The 21,359-nt window shown below is 41.1% G+C and overlaps 1 protein-coding gene across 1 annotated transcript in view; it reads left to right on the top strand.

Annotated features, from left to right (window-relative positions):
- Positions 1-4,402, top strand: part of LOC105030889 (cadherin-2) — a 56,653-nt gene extending 52,251 nt beyond the window's left edge. The window contains exons 9-11 of the mRNA XM_034295718.1: positions 3,421-3,563; positions 3,689-3,916; positions 4,081-4,402. Coding sequence (XP_034151609.1) covers positions 3,421-3,563; positions 3,689-3,916; positions 4,081-4,370 — 661 coding nt within the window. The 3' untranslated portion in view covers positions 4,371-4,402. The remainder of the gene's footprint in view (positions 1-3,420; positions 3,564-3,688; positions 3,917-4,080) is intronic.
- Positions 4,403-21,359: the final 16,957 nt, after the last annotated feature.

The following is a 21,359-nucleotide window of genomic DNA, read 5'->3' as shown; positions in this document are numbered from 1 at the left end:
GCAATCACGCCTGAATTGATGACCTAATGATGACAGCTGAACTGTAGGCCTAGTTTGAGTGACATGTATCCATTGCTCCACCCAATGGATACATGTTGAGTCCATGCAACACTAGGTCTGTGAGCGCCGGGCAGCGCAAGCAGACTGAGGTGAAGGAGGATGAAACCCATGATACATCTAAATTAACAGACATTTTCAACCAACAACACTCCTTCATTGGTTTTCAGGTCAGTGGTGATTCTGAAGTTCTGATCCTTGTCTCCAAAGCGTTACATGCTTTAGTACCCTTGGTGTCTTAGTCTGAACATTATCCCACTGGTCAAGTTCCAGACAGAATTCTGGCAGTGCAATACATTAACAGTGTATAGGTGGACCCAGTAAAAAATGCTGTTGCTAGTAGAACTATTGGTAAAATAATGTGATGTCTTGCTTGTCTCACCGGTGAGACAGACAACAAATGGCTGAGCTTCAATTAAGTCTTACTTTTCAGAGGCTAGTATTGGAAAATTGCCATTGATGTAAAGGTAGAAAACCATATGGAATACCTTTTTTCTTACTAAGGTCTCAATTCCGGTCTGATTGCTTCTCTAGTGTCTGGGGATTGTCAGTGTGTCATGTGAAGAGTTACTCCATCGGCAGAAGAGATCATGGATTATAGATGTTATAAATATTGAAGAGGGGTGGCAAGGACCTTATCCTCGTGTCATTTATCAAGTAAGTCTAAACCACTCTCTATTTTGTCATGGTAGGACTGGCATGTGGATGGACAGATATGCATGCACATTCTTGCACGAAGACAGGAAGTCTCATATGTAATTTATTGGATTTTTTGTGTTAGATTGAAGGAAATAGCAGCATTCCGACGCGCTTCAGTCTAACCGGTCCAGGTGTTGATCAGGAACCAAAGGGTAAATTGTTCATGACAGAAAGAAGCCCAGAGATTTATCTTAAAGGAGAGCTGGACTACGAGTCTAACGAGAAACTTGTGGTAAGAAGGGGAGGGATCTAAGTATTTTATAGTTGTTAACTTTGTTTAATTGTTTAATTTGTAAACTGTGTTTAATTTATTATATATTAATGGTTGGTTGATTCATTGATTCTTATCTTCCTTCTTACACATGACGACAGCTGATATTTGAGGCAAAATATGTATCCGATGAGGAACTGGAACCGAATACACGGCTTGGAGTGGAGGTGGAGATTCTAGACATCAATGACAACGCACCTGTTTTCCATCCAAGCACATACACTATCAACCGGGGAGAGAATGACTCAAAAGGTACTACACTATGTTTGTCATACTTTTAATTATCACGTACATGAAAAACATACTTTGCGATTAGGTGAAATGTTGACATATTGTTAATAGCAACCCGAACTGCAGACATTAGCGACAGAGTACAAATTTTGAATGAACATTTGGATTGAACAATATGGTTGTACTTAATCTATGTTTGATGTATTTGGGAAACTGTTTCCTCTCATATCAGGAGAATTTCTGACAGCTGTAATTGCAAAAGATAAAGATAAAATAAACACTAAGAACAGCACCTTTGACCTGAAGATTGTGTCCATCAACCCAAAACCCACAGAGGACCTGGAGTTTTTCCTTGACCAACAAGATACAATAGGAAGAATTACATTCAAAGGGTGTTTGGACCATCAGGTTAGAATAGCCTCTATTTATAGTTCCGTTATTGTCCAGTCTCTCTTATACAGTTTTAACTGTAGTGTCAATGACCATTTCAATCCTCCATTTCAGAAATCAGATAAATACACCATCCTGGTGGAGGCTAAAGACCGTGGAGAGATGGTTCAGCTTTCCAGCACCTGCACAGTCATCATCAATATAGAGGACGGAAACAACCATCCGCCTACCTTCACTGGACAAACGGTGGGAAACAGAATTATATCATCCTCATTGTGACATAATAGGCGGTGGAAGTATTTGTAAAAATGTCATCTCCATGTTACTATACCTCACTGACAATGGTCCACCATCCTGGCATATGATGCTATTTAGGGTGTAGGAAGCATCAAGGAGAGAGACAGTGGTGTGGAAGTACTTCGGCTTCAGGTTTCAGACCAAGATACCAAGGGTACTAAAGCATGGAAAGCTGTGTACACAATCCATGGAGACAAGGATAAGAACTTCAGAATCATCACAGACCTGAAAACCAATGAAGGAGTGTTGCTGGTTGAAAAGGTCTGTGACTACTCAACAATTTCTACAATAAACTTTGTTGTATTATTTATATTTTGGCTGTTGTTGGTTATCTTGCAATCAACTAATTAAAAGCATTTCGTTTTCAATTACTTGAATTGTAGTAACCAACTAATAGTGGTGCAATAATCATATCCCTCCATTGCTATCGGATGTAAACGTTAACAAATTTTCCATGTTTGTTTTTTTCTCCTGCTAGCCTCTGGACTATGAGGAGGGCTCTGTGAGAAACGTGTCAGTTAGTGTAGAGAATGAGGAACCATACTTCTCCTGTAAGGTCAATAGACGTCCTCCCAAAGGCTTGTGGGATGTGGAAACTTCGATACGGCATCTACCACTGTTCCGCCACGTGACCATTAGGGTGGAGGACGTCAACGACCCGCCAATCTTCACCCCAGCTGTTAAAAATGTGTCAGTGGATGAGAACGTGGCAGTGGGCTGGTACCTGGAGACATTAACAGCCAAAGACTTGGACCGGAGCTATGCCAACAACTTTTTGTAAGTCTGTCTTGAAATACACTTGACATGCACTTGCATTGTTTAGTATGCAGTGAATAAAGCTCTTATGAATTGTCTTACTATAATACTGTTTTACGGTATTGTAACAAATGTGCATGGCCTGTGCCGTGCCAGCTGTGGCATTTGTATGTTCAGTGTATTTATGTTCTAGTTTCTCTGTTTCTATGTTCTTTGATTGGATCCATCGTATCTCGATTATCCCTAATTATGTCCCTATATAATTTCCTCCCGTCGGTCATTGTTTCCTGTACATCCCTGTTTCCTGTTATGTTCTTATGTTGCTGTTTTGAGTATGTCTGTTCATGTGAAAACCTTTGTTTGTATCATCCGCGCCTGTCCTGCTTCTAAGTATATTAGAAATGTATCATCATAATTAATTTCACCTCTGCAAGAACCACAATCCTTTTTTTGATTGGTGTAATGAAGGCCTGTCTTTTTGTTGCTGTGGTAACTGTATAGGTATAGAATAGGGTCAGCATTATAGCTGTGGCAGCTTTTAAGGAAAGCTACCTGACTTATGGCCACCATCGCAGTGTAGGGGATGGCACCTGACAAGTGATGTAGATGGATTTAAATGACATGAACAACATTTAAAAAAATATAATACAGGTAGATGTAAGGATGGAAACAACTCACAGCCAAACATCAAGCTAACAGTCCTAAATCATGTGTTGCAGGTACATGAAAGGAAATGACCCGGCCCAATGGGTGGCAGTAGACGCAAAGACTGGTAAAATAACCACTACTAAAATCTTAGATCGAGAATCTCCTTACGTGAAGAATGATGTCTATCAAGTGACAGTGTTTGCCGTTGATGATGGTAAGAACCATAAAGTACTGCTCTAGTATTGTCAAATAAACTAATATCCATTAAAAACCACTGTATCTTAAGATCATCCAGAGAGCCATTATTATGTGGCAGATGACAGTTTCTCTGAATGCCAGGCAAGCCGCCCATGACTGGAACCGGAACGCTCAACATCCACCTAAAGGACCGGAACGACAACCTTCCACAGTTGGAGATGACCACTATGGGCATGTGTCTGTCAGATGAACCCTCAAAGGTCAACATCACAGCCTACGACCTGGATAAAGATCCCTACAGTGGACCCTTCAGATTTCAGCTCCTGGGGGATGATGTCAAGGGCAAGTGGAGTATTAACCCCAACCATGGTGAGGATTTCTTCCTGATAAACGTCTGGCCTCTCATTCCTCATACTTCATTACATATGGGCTTTTTGACCCTTTACATACATACAATTGTACCTACATCTCTCAATTTCTTCTGGGTTACCAAGTAGCAAAACTAATGTGGTTTTCTATTTTTCTTACTACAGGCTACACAGTGACCCTGGTGAAAGAGAACACAGTGTATGCAGGTCACCATCAGTTGGTGCTAGAGGTGTTTGACCAGCAGGATCAGGGTGTGCGCCACAACCTGACAATCACTGTGTGTGCATGCGTTGGCACGTATCAATGCAGTATGCAAAGGTCCAGTGGAGCCAACATTGGAGTGAGCGCTGTAGTGATTTTCATGGCTGCCATTCTGCTATTACTAGGTAGATCACACACTATCCTTCAAGTCTTGTTCAGGGGAATATACAAACTGGCCTACATTGCCACCTAGTGTCAAGTTCCACCAAATACAAATTTCACAGACCCAGTTACCACAGAGGACAACTTGTATCTAATCAACATGTATACAAATCTCTTGTAGGTATTCTACTGTTGTCCTTCCAGATGACCTGTAAGAACAAACGAATGCCGATCCCGATAAATGAAGACTCTGCAGAACATCTCATCAAATTTAACATTGAGGCTCCAGGAACTGATTGCATGGTAACCACAGACATCACATTCACTACAATTCCATGTTATTCTCTGGTCATATGCTTTTCCCCCATCATACAATATGCTGTCTTTGATCCTAGGTGCCTACTACTATCACACAAGTGGACAACAAAGTGGACACCAAAGTTACTTATCATCAAAACCAAACGTCATCAGTTAGGAAACCTCCAATATTCAATCAAAAATAATACATTTTCTTAACAAATAGAAAACTGTTGATTGAAAAGATGTGAATATATTTTCCTAGGTTTTCCCAGTATCTTGGAAAGTAATATCTCAGCACGACTTCAAAAGCAATTCACAACATTCCTCGTTTGAATGTGGAACACGTCTGCAACAGGTAAGCTATAGAAATCTAATAACCTGTCAATTCAATTGTTTGTGGCACAGTACTATAATGTTTTTCAGAGTGCACTCACAAACACTTGCACCACTGGCTCTGGACAGGAATTAAGATTTTGAATAAATGTTTTCTTTCATTTTACGGATGGTGTAGGGGTTTGTGTGTGTGTGTTTGTATGTGTGTTGTTTGGTATATGTTTCTCTTCCAACAGGGGTCAATAAACTGTTTGAGGTACATAAAAAGATACTCCTCAGGGAGACAAGAGAATTACATCAAGAAATCACAACAGCTTTTACTCAATCAGTTGACAACTCAAACAATCATATCTGTATTCGAGAGTTGCAAAAAACCAAAATGATTGTAACTTTCATACTGATTTGCTCTTTAGTCAACGGTTTGATTGTTAATTAACTGTATTAACACCACTCTTCATCCATGAACATCCCTCCATCCAACCGTCTTCAGAAGATCCACTTGATGCAGGTTCCAGGAGAAGAGCTAGGAGACTACGCCCCCCACCCTTATGCTGAAGAAGGGGACCTAGAAACCAACAACCAACTAGACGCAATCTCCTTCCCTGACACCCCTTTCAACCAGGACACACTCCTCTACTTGGGCCCCAGGTTCAAGAACCTGGCCTCTATCTGCAAAACTCAGAACCTCAGCACATTCTGAGCCCACTTAACCCTCAGCGGGCCAAGAACCTCTGCTAGGACTGGCTAGTTGGCACTTGTATAACAGGCAGAGCTCTAGTACTCGCGGCTGGTCTCGGTCTCAAGTCCAGTCTCGAGACCCCTTGTTGAGTGTCTCTGTTTTGGTTGCATTTGTACTCGGTCTTGATTTGGTCTCCGACTGTCAGGACTCGTAAATTCTTCCCGAGACCAGCCTAGTAATAATCAGCCCAAAAGACCCCCTCAATATTCATAAAAGGCCAATTTGTCCCCCCAATAATTTATTATTGTATATAATAATGCGGACAATATCTTTATGAATGTTGGCGCATGTCTTTCTCTTCTGCTCCCTATTTCAAAGCCCGGTCAGCCCACTTTCCAAATCCATTACATTTGCCTTTTATGAATTGAACCGATTTCTCTTGAAAACCATGTCATGCTTTACCCTTTACCTTAATACTGGAGTCCAATGAGTGAATTTGAAGTGGGAGACCCAATCTCAGACAGACCTGACTTCGCATTATATATGGATGATAAATATCCACTTTTCAACTAACTTACCTTTATCAGTAAGATTATGAAAAGGTGCTTGCCCATTTCACTTGAATTTGGAACTTCGATTGGAATACAGGGATGGATGGACTTTTGACAAGCTTAGTGATCGCTAATATCCCAAACACGCGAGCTTGAACAGCTTACAGCACCGTAGCCTGTATCAGTTAGTGGCCAGTTTGTCAAATTAATAACATAAATTAATAACATAATTATTTCATTTTTACGAATGTTTTTATTATTATTATTACAATTTCTATACCATTTACAATGGTCTTGTGATTTCCACCATGAGAGAGCATTCTAATCACCTATAAATTGAGAACAGCTGAACAGCAGTAGTTCTCTAGTCAGGTACTAGTCAACTGCAAGCCGTGGTTAAAAACAGAAATAATTACGTTATTCATTTGTGTCTCCAGCACAATGTCTTGCCGTGTATTGTCACTTGTTTACGTCATTTCCAGCCAGAAGAAACCTATTGGTCAAATAAAAATTCACTATAGCTCAAAATTTTGCATTGGTATAAATACTTTTGGGCTTAACTGTAATATTGGTGTTGGCTTTGAATGTATATATTTTATTCAAAATTGTATATATATACACTTCTGTGGTATATTTTATTTTAAAGATACATTGAAGTGTTAAATAAAGCAACATTTTCTAATTATCCCAAGAATTGTCAGTTTAGGTTCACATGTGTGTCTGTGTCTTTTCATCCAAATGGTACGATTGTTGGGGGGGGGGGGGGTTGGGTGAGTCTTTCACCTGTTAAAAAGTCGATTTCCACCTAAAATGATGTACACAAATCTAAATGTTTCTAGCTCATGACCTTAATAGAGTAGACCATATAGTTGAAAGGAGACACTGTAGTTTGTAGGAATTATACATTAATGCAGGAAAGTATAACACTTTAATGCAGGAGAGTATAATGCTTTTTTTGGGTAAAAAACGAAATTCCTCATCATGTTTGAATTGCAGTGGTGTAGGCCAAACATGGATTAGGAATCTGGAGGAATTGATCCACTAGATGTTAGCAGGATCCAGGTCGAGTTTCAGGCCATCTGATTTAAAATTCAATGATCTACTTACTAATTTGTAAAGCAAGGCCAAAGTTTCCTTTACAGATTCAAGTTCATCTACACATTCAAGTCCATACCTACACAGAACATACAACAGTGCAAAGGTGTTTAAAATAAGGGTTACACACTCCCAGGAATGTTATACATGATGGAAAATTAGCTTCCGTTCATAAAGGTACTAACAGGAGGCGCGACAAGGAGGCGGATCCAATGATCTAACATCATATGTGGTGATCTAACATCATATGTGGTGATCGAACATCGTATGTGGTGATCTAACATCTGTGGTGATCTAACATCTGTGGTGATCTAACATCATATGTGGTGATCTAACATCATATGTGGTGATCTAACATCATATGTGGTGATCAAACATCGTATGTGCTGATTTAACATCATATGTGGTGATCTAACATCATGTATAGAAGGGAATAGGAGAAAGAAGGGGGAGACATATCGACTCCTAGGGAAGCTCTGAAATGGCCAGCCAGATGATGGCGTCACAGTGGGGTGGGGGTCAAGAGCCAGAGGGACCTCCTGAATCACTGTTGAGGATTCAGGGAGAAATATGGAGATGAATAGGCTATAAGAAACAGCCACAACATGTCATAGCCAAATCACATAGACCATTGGTTACATAATATAAGATCATTATGCACTGACATCTACTATAATGACATGACCCAATTGGCAGTATGATGCTCAGAAACTACACTCACCTAAAGGATTATTAGGAACACCATACTAATACTGTGTTTGACCCCCTTTCGCCCTCAGAACTGGACCATGGAAAAAGGTGGCCTGGTCTGATGAATCTTTTCTTTTACATCACGTGGAAGGATGTGTGTGCTTGACGCAATAAAATGCAAATTAATTACTTAAAAATCATACAATGTGATTATCTGGATTTTTGTTTTAGATTCCGTCACTCACATGCTTTGTAAGTGGGAAAACCTGGAAAATCACCATTGTATCAAATACTTATTCTCCCCACTGTATCAGTCAGGAGAAGGGCACAAAATAATTTCCAAAGCATTAGATATACAATAGAACCTCGGATTCAGGAGGAACAGTGTGGTTTTTGTCCAGGCCGTGGAACACTGGACCAGCTCTATACCCTCTACAGGGTGATGGAGGGTTCATGGGAGTTTGCCCAACCAATCCACATGTGTTTTGTGGATTTGGAGAAGGCATTCGACTGTGTCCCTCGTGGCATCCTGTGGAGGGTGCTTCGGGAATATGGGGTCCTGGGTCCTTTGCTAAGGGCTGTCAGGTCCCTGTACAACCGAAGCAGGAGCTTGGTCCGCATTGCCGGCAGTAAGTCAGACTTGTTCCCTGTGCATGTTGGACTCCGGCAGGGCTGCCCTTTGTCACCGGTTCTGTTCGTAATTTTTATGGACAGAATTTCTAGGCGCAGCCAGGGGCCGGAGGGTGTCAGGTTTGGGGACCACACGATTTCGTCTCTGCTCTTTGCGGATGATGTTGTTGTGTTGGCCCCTTCAAGCCAGGACCTTCAGCATGCACTTGGACGGTTTGCAGCCGAGTGTGAAGCGGTGGGGATGAAAATCAGTACCTCCAAATCCGAGGCCATGGTCCTCAGTCGGAAAAGGGTGGATTGCCCACTTCAGGTTGGTGGAGAGTGCCTGCCTCAAGTGGAGGAGTTTAAGTATCTAGGGGTCCTGTTCATGAGTGAGGGAAGGATGGAACGGGAGATTGACAGACGGATCGGTGCAGCTTCTGCAGAAATGCGGTCGATGCATCGGTCTGCCGTGGTGAAGAAAGAGCTGAGCCGTACCGGTCAATCTACGTTCCTACTCTCACCTATGGTCATGAGCTTTGGGTCATGACCGAAAGGACAAGATCCCGGTTACAGGCGGCTGAAATGAGCTTTCTCCACAGGGTGGCTGGGCGATCCCTTAGAGATAGGGTGAGAAGCTCGGTCACCCGGGAGGAGCTCAGAGTAGAGCCGCTGCTCCTCCACATCGAGAGGGGTCAGCTGAGGTGGCTTGGGCATCTGTTTCGGATGCCTCCGGAACGCCTTCCTGGGAAGGTGTTCCGGTCCCATCCCACCGGGAGGAGACCCCGGGGAAGACCTAGGACACGCTGGAGGGACTATGTCTCCCGGCTGACCTGGGAACACCTCGGTGTCCCCCCGGAAGAGCTGGAGGAAGTGTCTGGGAAGAGGGAAGTCTGGGCATCCCTGCTTAGACTGCTGCCCCCGCGACCCGGCCTCGGATAAGCGGAAGGTGATGGATGGATGGATGGATAGATATACAATGGAACACAGTGAAGACAGTCATCATCAAGTGGAGAAAATATGGCACAACAGAGACATTACCAAGAACTGGACGTCCCTCCAAAGTTGATGAAAAGACGAGAAGAAAACTGGTCAGGTAGGCTTCCAGGAGGCCTACAGCAACATTATAGGAACTGCAGGATTTTCTGGCAAGTATTGGCTGTGTGCTATGTTGTGGAAATTCTTGAACTGATGTATACTTGGTCCTATACATGTATAAATGGGTTACTAGTTAAAGGTGCCGAGTCCCCATGTTTGGATGAGAAAAGGAATGTAGGAGAGGGGGATCTGGTATTTGCTTAGGGGGCATCATTGACTGCTATCAGCAGATTAAAGGGTTACTCGTAAATCCGCCCATCTGTAGAATTCATCAGGGAATCTATTGTCTGTCCGGATGCTGTAAGAGCTCTTTGGAGTTCAAGAGGTTACCCATGTGGGGGAGGACAGCTTGCGCCTTATGTGAAGCATACGTATTGACACAACAAAGAGAAGGTGTTTTATTGACAAGACAGGTGGGCAGCATCTTACCACACCCCTTTTAACTGTAATAAATACGAACTGTTCAGGTATCTACTTCAGAGACTCCCCTGATGATTATTTTGTAAGCATTTGACGCGTCTCCCTATTTGCAATAAACTGTTAATTATGCCAAAAGAATTCTGTCTCTGTACTTCCTCCTTTAAGAGTTCTGATTGATGGAATTGCCATCACAGCTACATGTGACAACAATCTCCCGTATTCTTCATATGAATGGGCTATGGGGTAGGCTGGCAAGACGGAAGCCTTTTCTTACAACGAAAAACATCCAAGCTCGGCTGAAGTTATGACGTTTTGGCCATAATTCCAAAAGGTATGTTTGGCGCAAAAACAACAGTGCACATCACCCAAATAACACCATACCCACAGCAAAGCATGGTGGTGGCAGCATCATTCTTTGGGGCATTTTTTCTTCAGCTGCAACCAGGGCCTTAGTCAGGGTGGAGGGAATTATGATCAGTTCCAAATACCAGGCAATATTGGCAAAAAACCTTCAGGTGTTTGTTGAAAGCTGAAGATGAAAAGGAAGTTCACCTTTCAGCACGACAACAACCCAAAGCACACATCCAAATACACAAAAGCATGGCTTCACCAGAAGAAGATTAACGTTTTGGAATGACCAAGCCAGACCTGAATCCAATTGAACATCTGTGGGGTGATCTGAATATTGCCACGCCAAGATGTGCCATGCTAATATACTCCTACCCAAAAAGACTGAGTGCTGTAATAAAATCAAAGGGTGCTTCAACAAAGTATTAGTTTAAGGGTGTGCACACTTATGCAACCAGGTTGTTGTGAGTTTTTTATTTTTCCCCCTCAATGATTTCAGTTTGGTTTAAAATGTAATTGTTCACGTTATAGGTCACATTAAAGGTGGAATAAGTTCTTACATGATTTATCTTTGTCTCATTCTTTTACGTCACAAGAACCTGGCATTTTAAAAGGTGGTGTGTAGACTTTTTATATCCACTGTATCTTTTTCAAGTTTAAGGTTTATTTGTCAAATGCACAACACAGCCAGGACGAGTTGCACCAAATAACTTTTACAGGAATTGTTTAATAGATTAGGCAACTACACTCACCTAAAGGATTATTAGGAACACCATACTAATACAGTGTTTGACCCCCTTTCGCCTTCAGAAAGGCTGCATCTTGCAGTTGATGGAGATTTGTGGGATGCACATCCAGGGCACGAAGCTCCCGTTCCACCACATCCCAAAGATGCTCTATTGGGTTGAGATCTGGTGACTGTGGGGGCCATTTCAGTACAGTGAACTCATTGTCATGTTCAAGAAACCAATTTGAAATGATTCGAGCTTTGTGACATGGTGCATTATCCTGCTGGAAGTAGCCATCAGAGGATGGGTACATGGTGGTCATAAAGGGATGGACATGGTCAGAAACAATGCTCAGGTAGGCTGTGGCATTTAAACGATGCCCAATTGGCACTATGGGGCCTAAAGTGTGCCAAGAAAACATCCCCCACACCATTACACCACCACCACCAGCCTGCACAGTGGTAACAAGGCATGATGGATCCATGTTCTCATTCTGTTTATGCCAGATTCTGACTCTACCATCTGAATGTCTCAACAGAAATTGAGACTAATCAGACAAGGCAACATTCTTCCAGTCTTCAACTGTCCAATTGTGGTGAGCTCATGCAAATTGTAGCCACTTTTTCCTATTTGTAGTGGAGATGAGTGGTACCCGGTGGGGTCTTCTGCTGTTGTAGCCCATCCGCCTTAAGGTTGTGCATGTTGTGGCTTCACAAATGCTTTGCTGCATACCTCGATTGTAACGAGTGGTTATTTCAGTCAAAGTTGCTCTTCTATCAGCTTGAATCAGTCGGCCCATTCTCCTCTGACCTCTAGCATCAACAAGGCATTTTGTTTTTCCCTTATCACACCATTCTTTGTAAACCCTAGAAATGGTTGTGCGTGAAAATCCCAGTAACTGAGAAGATTGTGAAATACTCAGACTGGCCCGTCTGGCACCAACAACCATGCAACGCTCAAAATTGCTTAAATCACCTTTCTTTCCCATTCTGACATTCAGTTTGGAGTTCAGGAGATTGTCTTGACCAGGACCACACCCCTAAATGCATTGAAGCAACTGCCATGTGATTGGTGGATTAGAGAATTGCATTCATGAGAAATGTAACAGGTGTTCCTAATAATCCTTTAGGTGAGTGTATATTGCTGTATCATGGCATTGCCTTCAAGATAAAACATATGGAATTCACCACGACATTTGAGGAGAAATGATGTGTTGGGAAGCACTCTGCCAAAGGATGATTATTTGCATTTGACACGGCCACATCAACTCTGTCCTTCAATTAGTGCTGCACACGGCTGCTAGAATCCTAACTAGAACAAAAACAAATTTAACACATTACTCCTGTCCTAGCGTCCTTACATTGGCTGCCTGTTAGGGTTAGGGCTGATTTTAAGGTTTTACTCTTAACCTATAAATCAATACATGGACTTGCTCCTACCTACCTTGCTGAAATGATCCAGCCATACATAATTACATGTAACCTACAATCGCAAGATGCAGGCCTTTTAATTGTACCTAGAATATCTAAACAAACAGCCAGAGGCAGGGCCTTTTCTCATAGAGCTCCACTACTGTGGAATGATCTGCCAATTAAGGTTAGAAATGCAAACTCAGTTAAAACTTTGTCTACTAAAAACTCATCTCTACAGCACGGTTTATAATTAGGTGTGGCCCGGGGGCGTGAAGGTGACCAGTAGGCTTGATACTGTCCACCCTTGCTGTCTTGCCAGGTGGGCTCTCATCGCCAATGCCTTTCGGGGGAAGAGTCACTGGCTTGTTGTTGTCTCTCTGTTGCACACTTGTGCATTTGGGCTGTACTCTGCTGGCAATACTCAGCCCTCATTCAGTGTGGGTGCGGTTGGTGGGTGTCCCTTTGATTGATGCTTGGCAATGTGGGTGGATTGATTTCCTGCCTGTTGGACCCAGAGCGGGGCCTCCCCCGGGTAGGGCCACAGTGTCGTCGGACCCCCCCGTCTCAGTTCCAAGGTCTTATACTGCTATACTATTGTGCTGGGGGACTGGTTCAGTTCTCCTTCCCCACTATAAATCGTTGTTGATATGAGGAAAGTTTTAAACTTTAGGAGGACATGAGGTCCTGGTCCACACCTGTGGAGTACTTGGTTTGGGGGGCCTGTTGCTGTCCCTGTCCTTGTCCATCTGGTCATACTTATTAAATAGACTCTGGATTATAATGTGTAATTATTCCAATTGGACTCTTAATATCTCAGCCTAGAGGAATGGACACCCCTCTGAGCCTGGGTCCTCTCTAAGTTTCTTCCTATAGTTAGGGCTTCTTGGGGAGTTTTTCCTAGCCACTGAAATTCAACACTACTGTTGTTTGCTCCTTGGGGTTTAAGGCCGGGTGTCTCTGTAAAGCACTTTATGACAACTGCTGTTGCAAAAAGGGCTTTATAAATACATTTGATTGATTGGTCCAAACAGGTAGACTGTGTGATTCTTGCTTTGCATCTCTGAAAATTGTGTTCATTGGTTATCATTGGCTGCTAACGTCATTTACTTGAAGCTAAGAGTGCAGGTTTTTAATCACAATTTATTTCTTTCATTTTTTGAAAATCCATCACTGGTTGCCAGAGGCGTTGCCAGGATCACAATACATTCGGGGCTTAGCCCACCGTCCCGCCCGGGACACAAAGTACGCTGCTGGTGGCCATAATAATCGCAGTTTATGTTCACGCGGGTAAATCTTATTTTCTATGCGGATGTTCACGATTGCAAACGTGCATTCGCGTACCAGTTGTTTCTGCAAAATTGTGACGTGTTGGTTGTTGAGCAAATCATCTCACTTCTGCAGATTTAGTTTATGCGCGAAAAGCTACGGATATCTTATTTTTTTATATACAACAATGTCAATACCCTTTTCGAGTAATTTATTTTTCAACAATGTTTTGAAGCAATTAAAAACATGAATAAAACACAAATAACAGAACAGGGTTAAGCATCATTAGATTTTGGGTTATGTTCAGATAAAAAGTCTATGTTACTGATTACAAATGTGGAAAGGTAACTTTTAACTTAAAATTAAAAAATTAACCTACCCAACCCTGTCTACAATTGATGGGTAATTGCCACAGTCTTACTTGGTTATTGCGGTCTATATGCTGTATTGTTTCCTTAAAGTTTCCTTGTCATTTCAGCATAAAGAAACAAACAATTAATGGATGAGTAGCATGCTCTGACCTAGTGTTGCTGTCTCAGTTACAGTGCTTTTCCTTCACAACTTTCCTAGCAATTACCTACCAATTTCTGCAGAAACATGCTTACTATTTTAGTTACCATGTTGTCACCCATTTTATTCCTCTTTGTTTCTATGTTGTTTCCTGCAAAAAACCTTGCTATTTCCATCCTGCAAAATAAAGTTCTACCATATGTTCCTCTGTTGCAAGTAAAGCAGATTTTCACTGTCCTCAGATTCCGTTAAATTTCGTTTAAAGTTCAGCATTGGCAGCAAATATTCTACAGAATTGGAGAAAGGATGTCTCTAACATGCTAAACCATCAACAAGTAGTTGGTTTTATAATCTCAATAGATAAGTTTATGTAGACATGTAAAGTCATCAGTAGTGGAGCAGAACACAGGCTCAGTGTAAATAAAATCAATTTAATTCAAAGACTTACTGGAAATGAACAGGAAGAAGAGATGCCACGGGGGAACAATGGCCAATAAAGACATAGGGAACTGGGGAAACTATATAGGGAGGTGATAACGAGAATGCATTGCATTGAAAAACTGAATTTGAATCACATAATTTGAAATTGTATTGTTTAATTTGAATAATTGCATTGAAAAACTGAATCTGAATTGTATAATTTGAAATTGAATTTATTCGTTTGGATCCGAAGTCCAATAAAATGTGATCCTCACTGAAAATTAAACTCTATATATCTTCACATTCACTTCTCACAATTCAGATTCAGTTCTCAAATTCAATTTCAAGTTACTGAGACAGACATCCGGGTAGTTGGAGGATGAAGGAAGAGCAATCGAGCGCAGATCGATAGATAGCGTTCATTGGCGCACAGGACTCCTCTTGGGCCAATCAGCACCTACATTTTGGAGCATAGTACATGAAACAAGGAAGAAGCTCTTGCCTTGCCAGTGGCCGGCCTTGACCCAGAACGCCCAGTCTGGCGTGACCACCATGGATTCGGCTGGGACAAATACGGTAATTACAATTTCACATATCTACGATCTAACGATCTTTTGTTTAACTGTCGTTAATGTTATAGCTGTTTTGTAGAAACGTTTCGTTTAGTCCGCGAGCATACACAAATCATGTTTACAATTACATTAGACGACTAGCTAGCACCATTGTTCTATATTTATGACTAGCACGTTAGCATTGTTTCTGCTATTATTTTAGCAACGCAGCTAGGAGCGCTGGAGCTAGTCTACAAACAGCTGTGTGTACAATAACAACCCCTTTTTTTTTTTTTTTTTTTTACTGTCAGTGAATAGCACCAAGTGAAAGTCAATGATTTCTTCATAGTGACTAGTGACAGTGATCATGTCGTTAGCTCAGATAAGTACCGGTAAACTTAGTAAGATCTAGAAATAGAAGGCATCGTGCTAGCTAACTTGCCAGTCCCACCTGTGACTTAAAACAACCCAGCTGTTCTTTTGGAGATTAATTTTTGACCAACTTATGCTGTGATCTGCACAATGTTTAGCAAGGTGAAACTTAACGTTATAGTGATTATGGGCACTAGGCCTCTGTCATCACTTGTTTGAACTCAGAAGTTTGCATATGCTTAACAGGCACGAGGATTGTATTACTACATGCAGCGACTGTTGGGTGGCAAACTGTATGTGAACCATACAGGATGTCACAGGTGTGATTGAACTGCACAAAGACTTTTGTGTTTTTCTTCTGGTAAGACAGGAATGTGGCCCTGTCCTGTGAGCCACTGGAGAAACGTGCTGGGGGACAGGTGACCTGGATAGTCTACTGTGTCACCCGCCTCTGGATGTTCACCTTTTCAGAGACAGAAAGCAAACAATCATGTTAAATATTTGGTTTACCTGTACCAGCACAGAGGTACATAAGTACTTACAATGATAATGAAATCTACATGGAAACTGAATTACCAAATAAAAAATTACAAAGTGGGATGTTTTCCATATTCCAAAGAAAATGTATTGCAAAAAGTTATTCAAGTAAATGGCTAGCTATATCAACATAAAACAACATTAATACAACAGGCACTATATTTATAGACCACAATACCATATGCACTATTACATTTAATGTAAACATGACTGTTTTTACACTAAGTTGACCAAGTATGATGTTATTATATAGTGGCAAGCACGGTTTTATTGCTACTAGCCCATATTTACTGTAGCGCTAGCTAGATAATGCTCTCAACAAAATAATGAAAGCACTACTGGATTGCTAGTTTTAAAAACCATCCCTTTTTATTTTCCCTGCAAATACGGAGAACAGCCAGCTTTCTTTCGAAGAGTAAATGTGCTATTTTTGTGTTCAAGTCAACCGGAATTAGCTCTGCATTCAATTCAAATTAGTAGGGCTAGTGCTATGGTGTAATTGCCCGGAAGTTTATGGCCTTACATTATCCTAACACCTGCCAAATACAGCGACACAGACACGCTTACTACTCTCCCTCCCTCCCTCTCAGTAAGCAGTACCCTGACGGTGTCAATGACAATCACAAGGAGTAGTTATCGGAAATAATCATGCTGAAGACATGACCAGTCTACTTGGCGGCGGCTAGCACTAGCTACGTTTGCAACAACATTTTCACCAGAGGAAGAGGCAAACGCTTAGAAATAATAAACACCAGGCAAAGATGTTACCAGAGTAGGCTACCATAAAAACGTGGGATAATAGCTACTGTGTTTGCAACGTCGAGAGAAAGATTTAATTTCCCCTGTTTCTATAAAAACAGCTATATCATTAACAACATTTAAACAAAAGATCGTTAGATCGTAGATATGGGAAATTGTAATTACCGTATTTGTCCCAGCCGAATCCATGGTGGTCACGCCAGACTAGGCGTTCTGGGTTAAGGCCGGCCACTGGCAAGGCAAGAGCTTCTTCCTTGTTTCATGTACTATGCTCCAAAATGAAGGTGCTGATTGGCCCAAGAGAAGTCCTGTGCGCCAATGAACGCTATCTATCGATCTGCGCTCGATTGCTCTTCCTTCATCCTCCAACTACCCGGATGTCTGTCTCAGTAACTTGAAATTGAATTTGAGAACTGAATCTGAATTGTGAGAAGTGAATGTGAAGATATATAGAGAGTTTAATTTTCAGTGAGGATCACATTTTATTGGACTTCGGATCCAAACGAATAAATTCAATTTCAAATTATACAATTCAGATTCAGTTTTTCAATGCAATTATTCAAATTAAACAATACAATTTCAAATTATGTGATTCAAATTCAGTTTTTCAATGCAATTATTCAAGTTTAGCAATTCAAATTCAAATATAAATGATTCAAATTCAGTTTCTGGTGGCACATATTTCAGCCCATAAACCTGCACTTGCCCCTTTTTAACACCTTGCATCTTAGAATTCTCTTGAATACTAAATCCAAAGTGTGGTGCCAAACACAGATTTTCCAGGTTTTCTAATGGCTCTGTGACATCAATTGTCATGACTTGCATGTTAGCCACTGAGCTATAAGAACCACAACATAGACACTCAACTGGCCTTCCTTTCCTTCCCTGCACTTCTTTTTAAATAGCAATGCCATGGCAACCACCATGCAATTTAAAAGTAACCCATAGGATTGCCACCCTATATGTGTTCTCCAGTTAGATATCAAAGTAACCCAATGTTATATTGCACATGGCAACACTGCATCTAGGTACTGTGCTGCTTGACATACAGCTCAAACTGAACTGCATTGTCCAATTGGTTGTCCAATCCAAGTAAGGTTCATAATATATGTTGTGGCTCCACAACACACCAGCTTCACCAAGCTGGCTTGGGATGGTAATTTCAAAGGGCAAAACACTCGGCCTCTGTCATGCTGGAGAAATAAACATTATAATCAGAACCCCATCATACATAGTGCTCTACATATCTGGAAATAAATCTGCAGACAACCTTAGAACAGCCTGTCCTTCATAGCATTTGCATAGCAACATGTTTTTTTTCTGATGGTACATGTGATCTCCTCCTTTAAAAACAGGGGAATAGTATCGTTGTAGATTAATAATCCCTTGATTATTGATGTAAACAACATTAATTAGAAGTGTAAAACCCAGGCTGCAGCAGTCCATGTGCACCAAAGGCATAGGTCAGGACATATCTTTTCAAGCACCCGTTTTCTACGGTATTACTTGACTCAAGACCAAACCCTTCTAACACAATACATGGCCTTGTCATTTTTGCCATTCTTGCAGCTTCCCGTCAGGGTCCTCTGAGAAAACTCTGGGGATCATTTGTGGTGGCTTCTGTAAAAACAGAAATGTACTTATGTGTCAAGTTGACATTTGAGGATTACTGTATTTATTTATAAACTGACAGAACCTGTCTTGTCTTCTCAATAAGTCAATATACCAGTATTCCTTCCCTATTTGCCCAACCCACTAACGTAATACATTTTTTTTTATCACACTGTGTTACATGTATTTCTTTGCCAGTTTCTACCTGGGTGATTAGAATGGGTGGAGAAAGTGAACATGGAAAAGTATTTGACAACCTTTAATTATGAAAGATAATGTTTCATTTCAGAACACAACTGCAATTAAATCACGTGCAGTGTCCCTTCCTCTGAATTTCTCGTGAAATGACTGATGCAGGTATTTACTTCATGGCTGCATTTGAAACCATAACTTCCATAGAAGCCCATCTCTGTCATTACTGGTTTGTGTAACAATGAGGTATCACATGAATATATATACCGGTTTCTGGAAGGTCCTGCAGCCAAACAACCAGATTATGGCGATAAAGCTTGCACAACATGTATGGGGTAAGTCATGCGAGGTTGCTGAAAATATTTGACACACACCACCCACCACAGAACTGCGCAAACAGGCTCTAACCAGAATAGAAAGAGGTGTGGGAGTCTCCAACTGAGCAAGAAGACAAATATATTTGACTGTCTAGTTTAAGAAACAGAAGCCTCACAGGTCCTTTACTGGCAGCTTCATTAAACAGAACCAGCAAGACTCTTGTCTCAACATCAACAATAAAGAGGTGACTCTGGGATATTGGCCTTCTATGCAGATTTCTTTCTCTGTCCAGTGTCTGTGTTCTTTTGTCCATCTTCATGAATATTTTTTTTTGGCTAGTATGGGATATGGCTTCTTATTTGCAACTCTGCCTAGAAGGCCAGCATACTGTAGTCACCTTTTGTGATGGCAAGTTCATTGATCAGAACTCTTAAAGGAGGAAGTACAGAGACACAATTCTCTTGACATAATTAACAGTTTATTTGCAAATATAGAGACGTGTCAAACGCTAAGAAAAATAATCGTCCGAGGAGTCTCTGAAGTAGATACATGAACAGTCTGTATTTATTACAAGTAAAAGGGGTGTGGTAAGATGCTGCCCATCTGTCTTGTCAATAAAACACATTCCCTTTGTTCTGTCAATACCTATGCTTCACATAAGGGGCAAGCTGTCCTTCCCCACATGGGTAACCTCTTGAACTCTAAAGAGCTCTTACAGCATCCGGACAGACAATAGATGCCCTGATGAGTTCTACAGATGGGCAGATGAATGAGTAACCTTATAACCTGCCGATACCAGTCAATGATGCCCCCTCAGCCAATACCAGATCCCCCTATCCTACATTCCTTTTCTCATCCAAACATGGGGACTCAGTACCTTTAACTTGTATTTCATTTATACATGTATAGGACCAAGTATATATCAGTTCAAGAATATCCACAACACTCTTCACTGTTGACGTTAAGACCAGTGTTTTGCAGGTACTATTTAATGAAGCTACCAGCTACATTAAGGAGCTGTGCCTTGCTCCTTGCTAAACAGCCGGAATTTACCTCTTATTTTGGATTTAAAAAGTTTCAAATAATAAACAATTCTGTTGGTTTTTGTAATGTCTGTCCGCCTCTCCGGTGTTACACCTCGCCTGTGTTCTAACCATCCCCGAGGACGCACCTGTTCCCCATCACTAATTAGCTGCTTATATATGTGTTTGTGTTACCATTGAACCCCACAGACTATTGTTTGGTTCTTGTTCACCATGAGGTGCTGTTTTTGAACATCCTATTGTATACATTAGAGTAAAGGTACTATTGATCATTATCCCTCGTTTTGGTTTTCCTTTCTTTTTTGCCTCACCTTTACACACTCGCACCATCACAGTTTTGCCAGTCTTCACTTCATTTGTTTTTGGTATACCTTGCAAACAGTTTATTCCTGCTCTTTATTCCAGATTTAAAAAAAAAAAAAACAGTTCCATAATAAAGAAATGATAGATACCCTCTTGGTGACAATATTTCTGTAAGAATGTCTCCAATATTGGCCATGGCGGACTCCTTCAACAATAGCCCTTGTTCGAATCCCATTACATAGTCATGTCTGAAAGCTAGTACCCAGATAGCAATGAGTTGGCGGACCAGCGGCAGAAGCGTCAGAATGTCTTAATAGCAAACACGTTTGCCGGCTCACCGCCTTTGTTCTGCGGACGGCCCGTGAGCCAACCGCCATTCCAATGCCGTTATACAGAAGGCGGATCTTCCGCAGCAAACGCTATTTTCGAGCGATCTGCCGCTTTTATATATATATATTTAATATTTATAGCATGCAGTTTATCGAGAATAATGATTGATCAAACCAGACAAATTTCCATTTGGTGTTTTAATTCCATAAAAACCGAGAAAGGTGGTGTACAACATAATACATCATACATTCCAATAGTGCATGTGACATGTTAACACAGGTTGGAAATACGTAATGAAAACACACAAATAAGTACAGTAACTGTCATTCAAACAAGATGTGTGAGATCACTGAAATAAATAACAGGCAGAAAAAAATATACATATAAATACACACTACAGAACACGTAGGTTTCCAATAAAATTTTGGTTAAAAAAATTTAAAAAACCAGCCATACAAGCAAATAACACAAACAATATTTTTTTATAATATAAAGAGGCCAGCTCTGGGATGAAAAGAATTACCAGTAAACATAACAAGCAATAAGGATATTTGGTACCAAAGAATGTGCAGGATACCAAATAAATCGAGGTATAACATCACATT

The sequence above is a fragment of the Esox lucius genome, chromosome 12, assembly GCF_011004845.1.
Source record: "Esox lucius isolate fEsoLuc1 chromosome 12, fEsoLuc1.pri, whole genome shotgun sequence".
In the NCBI taxonomy this organism is placed as follows: Eukaryota; Metazoa; Chordata; class Actinopteri; order Esociformes; family Esocidae; genus Esox; species Esox lucius.
Note: the sequence above shows the minus strand (reverse complement) of the source record. Positions and strands in the feature narration are given on the sequence as shown.